General features: G+C 34.9%; 1 protein-coding gene across 1 annotated transcript in view; it reads left to right on the forward strand.

Annotated features, from left to right (window-relative positions):
* CSMD1 (CUB and Sushi multiple domains 1) overlaps window positions 1-18329 on the forward strand; it is a gene marked incomplete at its 5' end in the record, with an annotated part of 480927 nt that overhangs the window by 415419 nt on the left and 47179 nt on the right. The window contains 2 exons of the mRNA XM_009646490.1: window positions 3523-3696; window positions 7800-7973. Of these exons, the coding sequence (XP_009644785.1) occupies window positions 3523-3696; window positions 7800-7973 (348 nt within the window). The remainder of the gene's footprint in view (window positions 1-3522; window positions 3697-7799; window positions 7974-18329) is intronic.

Here is an 18329-nt window from a genome sequence, read left to right on the forward strand (position 1 = left end):
TTTCCCTTTTGCATCTGTTTCATAGATTTCCTTTCCCAAAATCTGTGATTGTCTCAATTGTGTGAATGACAGAATTGTCTTAATGCCTGAATATTTAGGGCCATGCAGAATTTTTTCTTTAGGAGAAGAAAACCTGGTTAAAAGTGAGGTATACCTCTGCTCTAGTACATGGTTTATCTAGGCTAAAGATTATTCAGGCAATGAATTTTTTACTCCTAGTAGTACAGTTGTGAGGTAGAGAGGGAATCGATTAAGGAACTACTCAAATAAACTGAACTAATATTTGTGTTTTGACTACACGAGTCTGAGGCGATGGCATATGTCATTGTGAGGACACTTTCTACCATACATGAAAGGTGGGAACAACTGCAATTACTGGAAAAAAACCCAACTATAACATCGGATTTCCAAAGAAGGCAAGAGGCTAGCTATTTCACTTCAATCCCTGCAAAAAATTAGGGATCAAGTATGGGGAACTTAGTCCATTTCCAGGCATAGGGAAAATAAGAAAATAATTTGGAACAGGCAGGACGGAACAATCAAAAGCAAACATTAATAATCTTAGTGTCTTACTGTCTCATCAGCTGTAGAGTTCAGTAGATTTCAGCAGTAGATTTAGATGAAGGTAGGGTTTCATGATTCAAAGTATGACTAGAAGCCAGAGGATACTGAGGATGAATACTGAGGACAATACTATCCAGCTTCTGTCAGTGACTTGGATAATAGGTTGGAGTGCAGCCTCAGCAAGTTTGAGTATGACAGCAAATGATGGTAGAAGATTTATGCTGGATTGCAGTACTGCTAGACAGAGGGACCTTGAGAATCTGGAGGGATGGGCCAGCAGGAAGCTCATAAAGTTCAGCAAAGACACATACAGAATCCTGCACTTTTCCTAGAATAATGTCATTGATGAGTAACAGCTTGGAACTGATTGGGTAGAAAGAAGCTTTACAGAAAGCAACCCAAGTGACCTAGTGGAGAGGCTGAACAAGAGTTAAAAGCAGGGCCTTGCAGTAAAGAAGATCACAGACTGGACTGTATGGGCAGCAGTGTAGTCAGTGGGTCATGGTTATTATTTCCTCTTCAGCACTCATGTGGAAAACCATATGTAGTTTTTGTGTCTTAGACAATACAAGAGATACTGGACACTGAAGCAAGCCCAGGGGAAGGTCTCATTAAGGTGCTAGGGGCTGGAGGATGTGATAGACAAGGAGAAGCTGTGTGAGGCTGGAAGAGCGAAAATGGTAAGGGGGATCCTAGTACTAATTCGGACTGAGAACGATAAGGTAAATTATTCCATGAGACATTTCAAGGAGGAAAATATGCTTTCAATGTCCTTGTTACTCTCTGTTGCCATACTCCCTGTCAGGAGAAGAGTAGCTATATAAGAAGTTGGGGGTGAAAAGCTTACATTCATACTTCCTTCCACAAATTTACAGAACAATATCACAATGTCTCCTTGAAGACATCAGCAATCCTATAATTAAGATTATTATAATAATCCTGTGTGTATGAAAAAAGTAATGACGTCGCATGTGTTTTACCCTTCTAGGGTTTTAGAAGAGCCATTAAGCGTAAATGAAATATACTGTCTAGCATTGTTAAAGGGGCTTTAGTAGAAGGGAGATTCAGTCCCCTTGAAGCAGAGTTACAAACAAGCCTGCTGTTGATGGATATAGCCTGTGTGCAACAGAACATGACACACACACCCATTCTCACAGCGGTCACAAGCCTCTGGTCCCTGTCCTCACATCTCAAAATGAAGACTTAGTGTAGTTTCAGATTAAATATTGCCAGTTGTAACTGATCAGTGTCACAAAAAAAAAAAAAACACCACAACTTTTTCCTCCTCTTTAATCAGTAAAGAGAAATAGTTTCTTGCTCAGCAACTCTGTTTTCAAACAGAATGAGGAATTTAGGGAGAATAAAATCATTACTTGGCTTCCTTAGTGCCAAGAGTGCTATTACCCTGGAGTAATGCATTCTGTATCGTTTAACAGCAGCTGATAGAATGAAGGAGGAAACAGCGCTGGTGCACATTCGTTCCTTTCCATGCTTTCGTACAGCTGGAGAAGGTGGCTATTTCAAAGTGTACTGACCAAACTGGAAAGCAATATAAAGAAGAGTTTATTATAATTTTGACATGAATATGAATTTATAAGCACAGAAAAGGCATTAAATATGTTAGTTTAGATAAGAATCAGCTGAAGATAACATAAAGGTGATTATTATTTGGAAAGAGTAAACACAAATAAAAACAATTTTTATGATTCATTGCTAAAAGCCATTAATAAATAAACATGAACTTAATTACAGAAACTGCAGCTGAATGTTAGGAAGTATTTGACCATAACAAGATATACTTAGCTGTAGATATATTTTTTTTTCAAGAAGTCTGTGTAGAAGCCTGCTCTCTGTGTTGCAGGCTTTAAATTGCACTGGAGAAAATTCCTATTAAATATAAATATAAATAGGGGCCTAAATGGCATTGTAAAGGAGCTAATATAGCTAAGCAAGACATATACATATCTGAAATAACTCAGTGTTTCTTCTCCTGAAGGCAGCAAACTGTGATCACACAGAAATGATTTATGTTTTCTTTATTTTTAAGAAATTAGGGTTTGGGTTTGTTTTTAATTTAACTAATCTTAAGATCTGTCTACTAATATCTGAAGACCTGCTAGTGAGAAACCAGTTATTTGTTGGATACATATAATGACAAGGGCTATGTTTGTTCTAATAAAATAACACCAGGACATGCAAATGAGCATGAAACTTGATAATCTCTCCTATTAAACCATTAGAACAATGCCTGGACATGTTTTTGGCTAAGATTCTCCAAGATTTGGCTAAGATTGTTCCAGAACATTTCAAGTTAGCTTAAACCAGTACTGATCCTTGTAGGCAGCTTGCTAGCAGCTGTGCTGGTCAGGAGGACAAAAGATTTTTGGATTAGAGTGCTCTGTGTGGTTGGCCTCTGCCTGAGAATGGTTCCAACCATGTTTAATTTATTAGTAGAGAACTACTTACAAAGTCCAAGTCAAATCATGAATAAGAGAAATCAGAACTCTGTCATGAAATAATAGAATGGGTTTGAGAGTTAAAGACCTTGTAATTCACATTTCTGTGAGGAAAAAGGCAACCTTACTAAGGCAAAGGGGAAACAAATCTCTATGTTAAAATTGTCGCTTTCTAACAATTAAATTGAATTATTTGTAATTTCAGACATTTGCAATTTACATTTTCCAGAAATTCTCCTAACAAACTTGTCATTTCTGCAACAGAATCTGCAGAAACTATACATATGAAAATTAAAACTTTTTCAATAACACTTCACCCTAAAAATGTGGAAGGAATATCATGTGTAGTTTTTAACCTCAGAACTTTTCTGTACAATGCAGTATTTGACCCTACTATATTGTTTATTGAAAAGAAAAATTTTGTTTTCCTTTCAGCATTCTTGTAAATGTTGGCAAGTTTTGTAAGAATATTTGGGTTTGATGGGTTGTTGTTTTATTGTAGCTGGTCACTGTGGTTCTCCGGACCCAATTGTGAATGGACATATTAGTGGAGATGGTTTCAGTTATCGTGATACTGTAGTCTACCAGTGCAATCCTGGCTTTCGACTTGTTGGTACATCTGTCAGAATTTGCCTACAGGATCACAAATGGTCTGGACAAACTCCTGTTTGTGTCCGTAAGTATTATTAATTTTTCACTGAATTATTACACCTATTTTAAATGTAATTGAACATTAACAGTGGATTGGATGTTCAAAGGTGTTTGAATGAGGTGTTCAGATCAGATATTTATTGGACCTATTTTCAATTACGAGGGTCATTGTGATAATTGAGTCCAGTTTCTAATCTAGCACAGACTGAGTAACTATATCCAGTAATTTCTGAGTTCTGTCTGGTGGCATAGGCATTGAAGCGGGTTGAACAGCAGGCTGCAACAGAATGACTTCATCTATCTCTTTCTCTCTTTATCCAGGCATAATTTCTATGGCAAGTGTGGGCTTACTGAGCCTCTCCCCTATTTTTTCACCAGGAATAACAAAATCCTTTGGTCTAAGTTCATTGTTTGGTGGGTAAAGCTGGAATATTGTTCATCTGTGCAGTTTTGATTGTAACTGCCCATTTTCCCAAGCTGGCCTCCTACTATTTATCAGTGCAAGACCAGGGATGGTATTGGATTACATCACATCTGTTAGAAAAAATGTTAGCTTTTTTATTCCTTTTAGTAGGATTTATTTTTTTCCTCAATTGATCTGCTTTCGAAAATTCCATAATTAGTTACTGGAATTGCTGAGTCTTTCCTACTCTACTCCCTTCCTCATTTGCATGTAAGTTTTTCTGAAATTTTCTGAACCATCCACCACTTAATCACAGTTGAGTCTGATTTCTCTGGTTTTTATTCTACTACTTTATTGTGTAGTTGATCTTATTATTCTTTTTCAATTTTGAAAAGCTTCTGATTTTTATACATTTTTTATTATTTTTAATGGAGCATTTATATAAATTATTTCAATTTTTTAAGATGTCTGCAATTCAGACAGATGTATTTTTGTCTGCACTGTGATAGTCACTGAGATGACCAGTTTTTCTGTTCAATCCATGTTAGTATCTTTGCTTCATTTCTGAGAAAATATATTACTGGTAAGTCATTAGATTTCGAAATGTTCATTTTTTTCTTTCTTAGTGGTAAAGTGAAGATTTCTACCTGTACACAGCTATAGGACGTATCTGACAAATGTCATTGTCCTTTTAAAATCCTATTTATATCTTCAAGTGATTTACATTCATCAAAGGAGAAATGCCAGAAGCTAGCATTATTACTTTTAGTGGATTAATTTTACTGTGCAGTGAATAAAATCCCTTCAAATGAAAGGGGAAAATCTTATTCTTCCTACATTGATGTTATCATTACTGTTACGAGAAGAAATGGCAGCAATTTCTGTCATTATAAGTTGCATAATAGTTTCCATTACAACATGGTTGTCTTTTGCTTATAACTCTGCCAACTAAGGAGCCGTACAAGATGATTTTTTTTTATGTCAGCATCCAAGCTTCAGATGATTTTCCTACATTTGCTTGTTTGTTTATTAAAACTTCTGGTAAAAATGGCTCTGTTATTTCTGAGAAGGAAAGTGAAGACATACTGTTTACCAATGCTAGAAATGTGCTCCCTGATGTGATACTGAAACAGTCTTTTGACTGAGCAGTGTGGATAAGGAGCTAGAAACATGGCAGAGATACCATAAAGAAGTTATGGGCCGTGCCCCTGAAAATTTACCACAAATTGGCCTATATTGTATGAGACTTTTACAGATCACACATACTCTTATATTTCTCATTGGCTTTGAAAGGAATTTCAGAGTTGTAAGTACTAGACATTGTAATGTTCAAAAAATACTCTCTAAGCAAGTCCTCAGAGTATTACACCCATGACTACTTTAGCTTCTTAGTTTCACATGAAAGTTCTCCTCCTCCTCCTCCATCTTGCACAATCCATCTGTGGCACACTGGTGTTTCCCTATCTCTTTGTTGATAACCAGTTGGACCACACTTTAGCAAATATTTTCTGAAACATCTTTTCACTTGCTGGTTATTGGGGGTAAACACAAAATGTGAAGATGTCTGTTCCTGAAGTTCCTTGTGTGTAACAGCACAACAAAACCTAGGAGAGTAACCTTTACTAAAAGTATTAAAGATGACCAAAACATAGGCTTAGTTATATAGCTGGGTACTCTGACTGGATGTTTTTCTTGTCCAAGTACTGTCAGTACTATCATTATTTCTTCTGGGTTATGTGTTTTCTGTGGTAAGATGGAAATCTCCAGGGTCTAAGCAAGATACTTTGTTAAAGACTGGAGTGTATATTTGAGAGGAATATTACATTAAGTGAGTTGGTCTCTTTGAAATATAATAGGGAAATGTGTCATTCCTTAGCGAGTGTTGATTTCAGACATGCCAAGTGCATCTGTTTTCCCATGACATAGTTATACACATGCATGTGCGTGCGTGCATGCATAAGGCTGTTATTTATATTAGGATGGAGGAGGCAATTCGTAATTCACCATTTAGATGAGATAAAAACAACAGTAGTAAACTTTACTTGAAATGTCTTGGCTACTGCCAAGTAAACAATATTAAATTGATTGCATAAAAGTGTAATGCTGATTGAAAACACTATAATGCTAAAATGGTCTACTTTTTTTTTTTTTTGAAGATGCTTTTAAGAACATACTACACTGTGAATCCAACTACTGTAATGTTGATCAGTCAACAGAGCAATGATATCTAGGAACTATAATGGAGCAGTGTCAGGACTAGATGCGGTGATTAAGAATGCAGCATCCAAGTTCTTTAGTTTCTGGAAGGTGTTAGAGAACCCAGCATCCTGTCAAGAACAATGAAGTCTAAATAGACTGACTAGGGTATGCTTTTGTTAAAGAGGGCAACTGAATTATCCTTCATTATTAGAATTTTTACGAGACCTAAATTTTGTGTTGTTAAAACCTATGGCATACAATTATTTTCAGGAAACTGCAGAAAGTTTAAGGTAATAGCATTTTTTTTTTAATTTATTAGGTTTATTTAATAAGAATTATGTTAACCAATTTAGTATGGCCCTGGAAATTGCTTTATTTATTGAAACTTGATAATTTGTAACAGTTTAAAAATGCAACAACTGGGCTAGAATAAAGTTGATCCTGTGCGTGTAGTAAGATTCTACTCTCATATTTAGGGTTTCATCTTCAAATGCTGCAAATAACATGGTGCAGGAAGGATTCAAGTGATTTACGTAGAGTTATTTACACAATTTAAGGGCTAAATACATATGTGTGTGTACAGGAAGGTGTCCTATTTAATTCCCAAAAATGAGGTACTGTTGAAAATACTTTCACCGTTGAACTCAGTGATAAAATAAAAAGAAGCACATTTAAATTATTTTTATTTGTCTCTTGAATTAAACAAAACATACCACAAAGTAATAAAGCAAAATATAAACCTGTGTATAGGGTATTTGTCTGAGTATGATAAAAACCACTGACACAGTGTTGAAAAGTTGTGTGTGTGTATACATTTTGATTTTATATTGTCAGTATCTATGCTTTTCTGTATTTTTCTGTATTGTTTTAATGGCTCATCATGGGGAAAGCTAGAGATTGACCATAACAAGTTAAATTTATAATTGTCATTTAAACCTAAACAACACATGTAATACACATAGTGGGAAAAGTTTTACTCCCAGCAATGATTTTTCTATTGCCGTAAGAAAATCTGTCTAAAAGGATCACTGCTTCGGTAAAGCAACTCAGGAACTTTGGAACAGGAATGCTTCAGAATTCCAGAATGCTCTGAAACAGTACATCAAAGTCTGTTTGTTTGGCCCTACTACATTCTGAAGCTTGCAGGGAATTTTTTTTTTTTTTTCATTGGTAGGAAATATAGTGACGTTTCTATATTTTTTATGGTATAATACATATCAGATGGGTGTCAAAATGCATGCATATATACACATATATAATTCTTTATAACTTTGAACATAAAGTAAAAAGTAGATTGTAAAAGTTTTATTGAAAAATTAAGATTTTTCACCTGGCAGTTAAGAATTCTGACTAAATATATCTTATTTTTTTATATATATACATATAAAAGACAAATTCAGAGGGAAAAGAAAAAGACAAATTCAGAGGGAAAAAAAAACCAAAACAAATGAGCTCCAGCCTGCCAGTGATTTCGTGGAACAATACCTTTTAGTTAGATGCTAGCCTGCCTATTTTTCTTTTAACAGCAATCACATGTGGACATCCTGGGAACCCAGCTCATGGAATGACTAATGGCAGTGAGTTCAATTTAAATGATGTTGTAAATTTTACTTGCAACACTGGGTACTTACTTCAGGGTGCTTCTCGAGCACAGTGCCGAAGCAATGGGCAGTGGAGTAGCCCTTTACCCAACTGCCGAGGTAAGAAACTTTCTCATACATTCTCTGCTCTCTAATGACTTATTTCAGCCATGATCCTTTACCCTGTCTTCAGAATATTGGGATATAATTCGACAACCTGACATTTAGGAACTTATCGCCACCTTTATTTGAGTTTTTGCATTTCTGTATCGGAAAATGGAGTTAAGGCTGAGTATAGAGGAAGCTTAGGCTTTTCAGTATTTTACCTCAATTTCTCAGACTGCAATCCCTAGCATTTAGTTTATAAACATATAACTTCTGTGATACAAAGTACACTTTATATTATATTAATAAATCACAGTTGACTATCTAGCCCGAATTAGGTGCACTGGAATAAAGTTTCCATGAATGGTCCATTACTCCTGTTAAAACATAGCTATGCAAATGGATATTCATGCATCAAAACACTATTCATTCTTCTGTAATTCCTAGCAATACCTGAGAGATGTTCATAACTTCTGTATATGTGAAACGTGACTTTTCTTTGCCCAGAAAAAAAAGATAAAGTGAGACTTCATTCTGATAATTTTTTTTGCGAAGACATATCTGAACTTGATTACTCGCATGCTCTGGGTTAGATGGAGATCTTTGAGAATGAAGCAAGGGTTCATGTTAACGAAGAAACCCATGTATCAAATGTACATATTAGGGAGGGACAGAAAGAAACCATTTTAAAATATAATCCAAAATTCTCAGATTTCATTGTGCCCTTATCATTTGTGTATCCAGTGCATGTAATGCAATTAAGATTAAAAGGGAAACAAGTCTCTGAAGTTATCCTATTGTTACTCTTTCCATTTATGGCCATTGTTTTTATTTATTTTCCTCAACCTTTTGCTATTGTCACAGAATATGGAGCTAGTATCAAAGCTTTTGGTCTGTTCCACTAATATCTTTATTGGTAAAATCTGTTCATCAGTCTATTGTTTTTATCTTGTATGCCCTGAAATAACTTTTATTGGCGTAGTACATGCTTTCTCCAGGCTGGATCCAATAAGATGCTGATAATATTTAATGATATTGTGAACTGTTTCCTTCTGAATCACTGAATCAGATTGAATATCTTCTGGCTATAAAATAGTTATAAATTGTCAGAGCAGTGAAAGGCAGGACATGAGGTGAATCATGTAAGATATACTGAAAAATCTCAAAAGCCTGGAGAAAAGTTTTTGAGATACTGTATATCCTTCAGCGCTCTATTTGTGAAGGCTCCAGAAGAAAATGTATTTTAATGGATCTAATTTTAAAAAGTTGTTCCTGGTCATATCCCCTTTTCAAAGCTGGAGTTCTGTGGGACCATATATACCTTTTAAAAGCAGTGCTAATTTCCAAACATGTAAACCAAAGCCAAATAAAAAATGCTTAGCCTTTGGAGAAAACCTGATGATTTTGCCTGGTATGGAACATGCAAAGAAGTAGAACACAATTGATCTATCAATACATGAATACATTTATTTTTTTTTAAAATCATATATATATTATACCTAAGATAGATTTTTTAATGTTAAAATGGAATTGGCAAGGCTGGCAAGACCTTCCTTCTGTGACATAATTTGGCAAATCTTTGCTGAATCACGCATCCTTTGAAAGCAATATCACACAAGTCATTTAGGTTTTTCTTTAGGCTGATGAATCTTTCAGTTCTTTTGCATGGATTGTATCTCATGCCTGAATGCTGACTACAAAATTAGGAAGGTAAAGATTACTTTACAAATATAAAGCCCATGATTTTTTAAATAATTTAATCTTACACTATTGAAAATACAAACCTGGAATTCTGTTGTCCCCTCTGATTACACAGGTCCAGGTTAGACAGCTTGTTGAAAAGTGGGTTAGAATTAGAGTAGATAGAATAACTACTCCAGAAATTCAATGGCTAGTAAGCTTTTCTGAAGTATTTTCTTTCACTGGAAAAATGATCACTTAAATGTTAAATCAATGTAAGTACTTTACTTTTCGTCCTTTGTAACTTGTCTTTAATGTGCTAAAGGAAATTGCAGTCAATGAAGTTGTGCTAAAGATACTAACATTGGGACTAAAAATCATGTAATAAGAAGTTAACTTCAACTATTGGTAGCTTCATTATCTCCACCTGTTGGTTTATTAAAAATCATATTGTATTGCAATGGTTGTTCCTAAGAATAATAATTATCTCCGTTGATTAGCTCAGCATATTATTTCAGAGATAGCTGATTCAATTTCAAGTTCAGTGTGGAATTAGACCTTTCATTCCCATTAAAACAATACAGAGATAGCAATACCCTCAGTCACTAGCCTCAGAATTTATTCAAGCAAGTTAACTAACATGGCAATATAATTATTGGAACAGAAAAGCAGGAATTAGCAAACCATTCCTATAGGTTCATGTACTTCTTTCCCCTTTTGTACTGTTTTGCTTTGCTAGACTTTAGTGAACAAACTCCTCTGTCTCATCTGTGAGGCATTTAAGTAAGGTTTTATTTGTTGCAAATATACTTTTTCACATATCATGTAGATGTAGTCCTGATTTGACTGTTGGAGGCAGAGATTGCATGATTTTACTGAAGTTCAACCCCATTTACGAGCTGAGTTACTCAGCTAGTTACATTGAATTCTAGTACATTTATTGAAAGGAAAACAAGTGAAAGAGGGGAAAAAAAATAAATTTATGAAAAATAATGCAAAGACTGAGAAATTTTAAAAAATAAGAACATAATAAATAGGAGCCTTACAGTTACTCCAGCATTCTTTCAGTTGTGTCTGTGTCTACTTTCATTTTCCTTTTTTAATTCATCACATGAATTTGCATTTGATCCGGGCCAATTTATGGTCTGAAATCTTGTTTATGGAGGTTGTTTTTCTGAAAGATTCAAATGCTATGGATATCAACATAACTTAAGTATTTATATAATTACATCTTGAAATAGTGGTCACTTTAGAGAATGGGTAATTAATTGTTTTTCTATACTGGAAAGTTTGATAATGCATGATTTGGAAGAACATAATCTCAAGTGAAAAGAAGGAACTAGATTTTTTTTCTGTCATGTGCATCAGTAAGATTTTTATTTAAAACATAATTAAAACTGTAAGTATTACTCAAATGTCACCACTTTTGTCTTAGAAATTACAAAAATGAAGATGTACAAGAAGTAAAGGACCAAAGCTGAGTCTCAGAGCCTTGGTAGAGCATAAGAAACTCACAGTTAGTGGGAGAAAAAGAGATGGTCAGACTAATACAGAAGTGTTGAGGCGTGATCAACCTTGAACTCCAGGTTGACATCTAAAGTGTTTGAAAAAGAGATGTCATAAAGTCTGCAGTTTCTCTAGATTCAAGGTGATCTAGCTTGAAAACCATATTGTCGTTTAAACTGTTTGAAAAAGATATAGGTCATAAAGTTTGCTGTTTCTTTAAGAAATCCTACTTTTGGGTTCTGTAGAGGAATATACTATCTAAAGCAACAATAACTGTTGTAAATGTATTTGTGCACTAGAAGATATTTAGTTGTAGTGCAAAGGGAATAGTCAATATATAGTCAATAGTTTAAGCATATCAGTGTTAGAGTATTTCTATACCATTGACCTACTACATGCATCTCTGATCTAGACATTTTGGAGATTTTATTTCAATTTTATGACATTTTTAAATGTTGTATTAATTTTCTTGAGTATTGGTATTGTTTCTTGGTTTAGGTTAGTGTGGTAGGTTGACTTTGCAGTCATCGTGAAGAGGTTTCTCTCTGCTATTTCTTCTTTCTCAATCTTGTCCTCTTCTCTGGCGTGGGTTCTCCACAGGCTGCCATTCCTTCAGGAATATACATCTGCTCTGGTGTGGGTCCTTCACTGGCTGCAGAGTATATCTGCTCCCCTATGGACTACCTTCTCCTCTAACCTGGGTGTTCCCTCAAATTTAAAAATATATTTTCACAGAAACACAAACTTCCCTCCTGGACTAAACTGTGATTTGAGGAGAGACAGAGCTGGGGTATTTGAGCCTAGAGAAGAGAAGGCTCAGAGAACTCCTATCAATGCTTATCTAAAGGAGGCTGTAAAATAAGATGGGGAGACTGCTCAGTGGTGCCCAGTGAAAGGACAAGAGGCAAAGGGCACAAACTGAAACACGAGAAAAAGCTTTTGAACTGTGAGGGTGGTAAAACACTTAAACAGATTGCCCGAGAGGTTGTAGAGTCTCTCTTCTTAGACGTATTGAAAACCTGACTGGACAAAGACCTGGGCAGACTGCTTTAGCTGTCCCTTCCAACTTCAACTATTCTGTGATTCTGTGATTCAGTTTATGACTAAGGACTTGGACAGATGCATTGGGAGAATCTTGCTGAGGTCGTATGTGATGCCTCCAGAACCATTTTTCTGCTGATCCCACTGTTTTAGGTTACTACATAATACAGAGTTAAAAAAAAATAAGCAGACTGAAAGCTTTTCAGATTAAAACACAGTCTCACAGACTAAGGTAAAATGGAACTAAATTATGAGACTGTAACCTAGATCATCTGATCTAGGGAACTAGATGGGTAACTAAGGTAACTTCTTAACCATCTCTGCATGATTCTCCAGCACTCAGAAACCCCTTAAAGATACATATAAATAAAGAGGATACAACTGTTTTCCCCAAATTAGATGAATACAGTACAAAAGGAAAGGAACTTCAGTGACTAAAAATTTATTCCACATATTGACTAAAACACTATAAGAGATTACCTAAATGCTAAGGTCCTGAAACCCTACTGTTTCTAGCCTGCTAGCATCAAAGCTTATGCTTAACTTGACACTGTTAAAAACCCTAACTGAAGATGCCTATATGCTACAGCTTATCATGAATGTAGGAATTCACTGTGAGACAAAAACTTTTGGTATTTCCTCAAAACAATGAAAAGAGAAGTACAGTGCAGTCTGGTTCAAACCACCATATCCACCAGGCATGTTCCCATGGAACACTTCTCTGCATGCATCTACCTATTTAATTCTACCTGTATATCTGGGCAAAGGAGTCTTCCCTTCTGCAAGCTGCCTGCCTACAACCTCATAACATAATTACATTTACATCATTTCACTGAGAACAGAATTTGATACACCATTTAAGATTTTCACTTCAGTAAATACTATATTGTTAGATGATATGCTGTGAAAATTGCTGTAACATTTTTATGCTAATTATGCTTTTTTATTTATAAATTTATATAGTTTGGACTAAAAGATTAATCTACATAGTTCAAAATTATTAGAGATTCTGTTTACCAAAAAGGCTTGAATAAAATAAATCTTGCATTTCTTGAAATTCAAGAGCAAAAAGTCCTTATTGGTTAGATTTAAGAAATAAGTGCATTTCTATGATGAAATCATGCTGAAAAAATAATTTTACATCCATGATTTAAAAATAAAATAAAAATTCTACTGACTAAATGGATTGTATCAAATTTAGTCTTAATGAATCGATTAGAACTTACCTAAAGCAAGTAATAGCACTTCATCTGGCATATGACTTCCCTTCTAAAATTGCCTTTTATCTAATGGGTGAAAAACATTTGTATTAGAAGTTCATTGTTAGGGACGAATTATGAATTTGTGTACAAAGAAAGTAAATCTTTCAGTTCCTTAAATATACTGCTGGGAAGGGATTGAAGTTCCTGGCAAACCTGTATCATATAATTCAACAGAGATTTTATGTATGACCTTTCTTTCAAACCTCAGTTGAGTTCACTTTGGTCAATAATGAACTTGGCTTCCCTTCACTGAAACTCCACATGCAGTTACTACAAAATATAGATTACTGCTTGAAGCTATTGCAGATTATTTTATTTTATTTTATTTTGCAACTGAGCTATTATGTGTGCATTCGGAAAATAAAGCTAGGCAGTTCTTAGGCACTCTTTTGTAATGATTCTTTGTATCTATCTATTGTGTCAGTCGTAGGTTAACAAATAAGTCACTGGCAGGAAATTTACAAAGAAATTATACAAGGTTTTTTGCCTGAAAAAAAAAAAGTAATGCACACAAAAGATCATATGTGCTACTCTAGAGCCCTATGATAAAACCTAGTATGAAACAAAGTACTTAAATACGTTTATGTATCCTAAATGCACTGAAAGCACCGAACTGCTTTACAGTAGTATTTCTCCCCTACTCCAGAATACTGTTATTCTGATAATTTAATAATCATTTTATTGGTGATAGACACAAGATATCAGTTTGCCACTGTTCTGGCAACCTCTTTTGGCACAGCAAGTCTCTAATCCCTTAAAATTACCACATTTTTTTAATATTGGATTTTGGATCTGTCTTCTGAGGTAACATAATCATTAAACACTCATGTTCCCACTGTTTCTTTCACAAGTTGAAAATGACTAGTTGTCATGTTGGGATACTTTGTGAGATAAACCCCTCAACTTCCCTGAATTATCAACACAATAATAGCTGTTTTAAATTTTATATTTTATTTTATTATCCCATCCATATATATTTAAGATTTGCAACAATCTTTTCTGGAATGTCGACATCACTGAATTATGATTTTTAAATCATAATTTTTGATAAGACACTTTCGTCTTCACATGGACTCTATCTTTGCCTTTATTTGTTTGATAAAGAACATGTCAAATATTAGTTTTCTTGCCTTTAAACTGGAATCAAATGACATCGGAAACGTTCGATAGCCAAATCTATCTTCTCTTCAGCAAATGTGCCTGAGTAGACTTGGTGCAGGCTGAATGTGCTACCCCAGAACTAGCTATGAAAATATCAAATCCTGAACCAAATTATGTTCAGTATGGATTTTTTTCCCTCTGCAGTTTGGAACTGCTTTCCATTTTGTCTTTGGAAGCACAGAAAGCCAATCTCTGCACTTTCTACTTTTCTAATAACTCTTAACCACCAAAATGAGAACTGAATCAGATGCTGTCATCAGGGCTCTGCACTCCTGATTGCACTGCAGGTCATTTTTCAAGTATTATGCTTGAAGTAAGAACTGCTGTATTAAACAACACACTTAGCCACATCTTTTAGAATGCAAGGATTTGCAAGAAGCTTTTCTTGTACTGCTTTGGCAGAGCCTTTGCTTTGGCATTGGGTAAACTGTTCTGTCTCCTTCTGCCAGTTCATAAAGCAGTGTCAGATTCATAATCTGTGTCAGAAAAAGTTTATAACCTTTGCTACTTTTTCTTTCAGAATCCACTATATCTTCTTACAAATGACCTTTTCTCCTACTAAAAACATGTTTCTTAAAACCAGAAATTTTTTACTGGGAAGGTCTGTTTGGCAAAGCTGTAGAGGTTTGAGCTAGCTCACATTCTCCAGACTGTATCCATTAATTCCACAGTAATAAAGAATTCAGGTCTCTCTTTGTTAATTTATCCTGGTTTTGTACTGAATTTCTAATTTGAAAGGTTTTTCTTTTTTTATCTCATTACTGATAGATTCTTGAAAAGCTCAGTTAGACATTTTGTTATCAAGAACCTGATATGTGCAGGGAACTAGCAATTTTGTCATGTTTTCTTTAGTGGCTATATCATTTGAACCAGTGGTAGTATGTTCCACTCCTTTACTGACAAGAAAAATAACCTCTCTGATGACAGTTGATAGAAGAGTAGGAGAGATTGAGGCTGATGACCAATTCTCCTCATCCAAAAATAAAGAACTCTGAACCTAAGCAGTTTTCCATCTGTGGTATCAAGGTTTCATATGAGCTGAGAAAATGTGTTTTGGTTGGTTTTGTTTTTCCAGTCAGAGGCTTTTGTTGAGGCTCTTGCATACTTTGAATGTTAGATATATCTATTCTGTTGATAGCATATTGATATCCTTCAGAAGGATAATTAGAACTTGACTAAGTTTCCTAAACAAAGAGGTGAGGTGCCATGGGAGATGCCATACAGTGTCTGAGATGTTTATCTGAATCTGGCAGAGATAACACAGGACTTAAAATTACTGCTGTGCCTCCGGAGTGGCACCTGCCTGGAGATCAGGCAAAGACATCTCAAAAGGTAGTAGAAACACCTTTTGGAGCAACTGAATAGAGTTCTTCTCTCATGAGAAAAATAATGCTCTGATTAAGAAAAATCTGAAGAGAAGGGCCATAAGACATGTCCCCAGAGTTTGTACTACTATGACCAAACTTACTGTGTTGATACTACTTGCACATAGATGTCCACAAACGAATTTACATATAGACAACACATCTGGAGAACAATGACGGGTAAGTACTTTATCTTTCTGATGTATCTGCTAGTGCAATACGTGAGTTTATGATGGGGGTGGTTTAGGAAGAAGAGATTTCATACATATCCAAGAGAAAAATACATGTTTTTTAAATTAGTTAATATGGTGTTACAAAAAACCTATTCTTTTATAAAATTGGACCAACTGAGTTCAAAGCTTAAAAAAGTAACTTCAGGTTCATAGAATTTCTTTTAACATACTCCTTACCCCATTTTTATTTTAGTATGGAGTCAGCTAGTTAGTTATCAGAGCACTCTGACAGACATTTTCCAATAGAACACATAAGAAAGACTGCATTTTTGTAACAATGAGAGACTATTTGGCATGTTTCTATCAACAGTGAATATTTTGGAATGTAATTAAAGGCAATGTGCTTCTTAGCTGTTCATCTTGCAAGCAAGCAAATGTGAACTATATACTCTGTTAAATCTATTAATGTTAGTTTAGGTCTTGTTTATGCCAAGGTATTGTTTAGCAAATTATTGTGTTAATTTGCACTATTACCAGCAAAATTTATACTACATTAATTACAGTGAAAATTTCCTTGGTCTAGGTTCATCAGAAACATGATGTCAGGACCTTAGATTTTGGATAGATTTTAATAATGTATGTAAAAACACAAACCACTCTGCTTCTTAAATAAGTATTTTAGTTTTATGGTTTACATGGCCAGAATTTCTTTGATAAAATCACTCTCCAACTGACCCCATTGAAAAAATAACAATTAAAACATCAAGCTCCTATGTATTTGAGACTTTTGAAAAGTGAAGTGGTAAGCTGAGCAGTGTTTGGTTTGGTTTGGTTTGGATGTTTGTTTGGTTTTTTTGTTCACTGAGCAGTTATCATTGCTTTGTATTGTTGACTTTGCACTGAACTTTACTAAAATTCCATAGACTGGCAATTTTGTCATTGTGCTTTCACAAGCAGTGCCTTCTTTTTTTCTATAGACAGCATTTCTTTGAATTTGTCATAAAATCAGAGTGAATTCTTTACTCTTATTCAGCCTGAGTGCCAGTCCCTATACATGTTCTAGATGCCAACATTAATGCAACACTTTTCAAATAAAAAAGTTTAAAAACACTGTGGATTGGATATGGAAGTTTAGAAAAGCAGCTTAACATTGTTTCTGTCAAGGAAAAAAGATTGAAAGAGAGAGCAAGAACAAGAAATGAAATACTGTGAGTGATGTACTTTTTGATGATCATTCAACTTTTTAACAGAAAACTGCCTAAAGGACTCCGACATGGTCTTTTCACTTCTTTGTCCTCAAGGGTTTGAATCTACTCAGTGTGAGGTTCCAAAGTCATCAGGGCAGACTTAAAGCATTCTCTTGCTTTTCTCAACAGACTAAATTGAGAGTGCCAGAATTCATTTCCCATGTAACCCTTGACAGCTGTCATTGAGAGAAAGCAATCTCCGTCTACTTTCACCGTAATTTACAACTGAGTCCCCAGGGTGAGAGGCAATCAGGGAAACTACTGCCTTATTTCTGTATGCTGGCCAACTCGAATTCTTTTCTGAAGTACTCCTTACTGCAGCCCTTCTTAGCAACAGCACACTCGTGTAGAGATATATATATATATATTTAAATCTATAGGTGATGTTAAATGGCACCACAGGCATAATTTTGTTTGCTTTTTAGCTTGAGGGATAGTATACTCTTGCATAACCATTTGATAAAATTTCATGTATGATGCAAGAATTTTGTCGCACAGAGCACATGCTTAAATTATGCATTCAGTAACTCTTCTGCATTTTATTCATCACTGAGTTGGCTAAACAGATACTACTGGTACAAGAATGAGAACACTGTATCACACAGACAAATTGATACTTTGGGACTGTAATATATTCCTCGAATATTCCATATTTCTAGTCTGCATGGAGAATTAAGTTTTTCTATTCTCCCTATTGTGTTTCAAAGATAATTCTGTTAGAATTGCTTTTGGGTAGCTTTAGGGCAGCATATCTTCATGAAACAAAGTTCTTTTTTCTTAATTTCTAATACTGGCTTTTCAGAAGCTAACTTGGCAGGCTTACACATTAAACCAAAGTTTCAACTTCAAGCAATTATATTTTATTTTGTTTTATTTTAATAATCCCAACTGTACTAAAAACAGGGACAGCTGTTTCGAATGCTTGTTAAAAATTGAA

Source organism: Egretta garzetta, unplaced genomic scaffold (genome assembly GCF_000687185.1).
Source record: "Egretta garzetta isolate BGI_Z169 unplaced genomic scaffold, ASM68718v1 scaffold601, whole genome shotgun sequence".
NCBI lineage: Eukaryota > Metazoa > Chordata > Aves > Pelecaniformes > Ardeidae > Egretta > Egretta garzetta.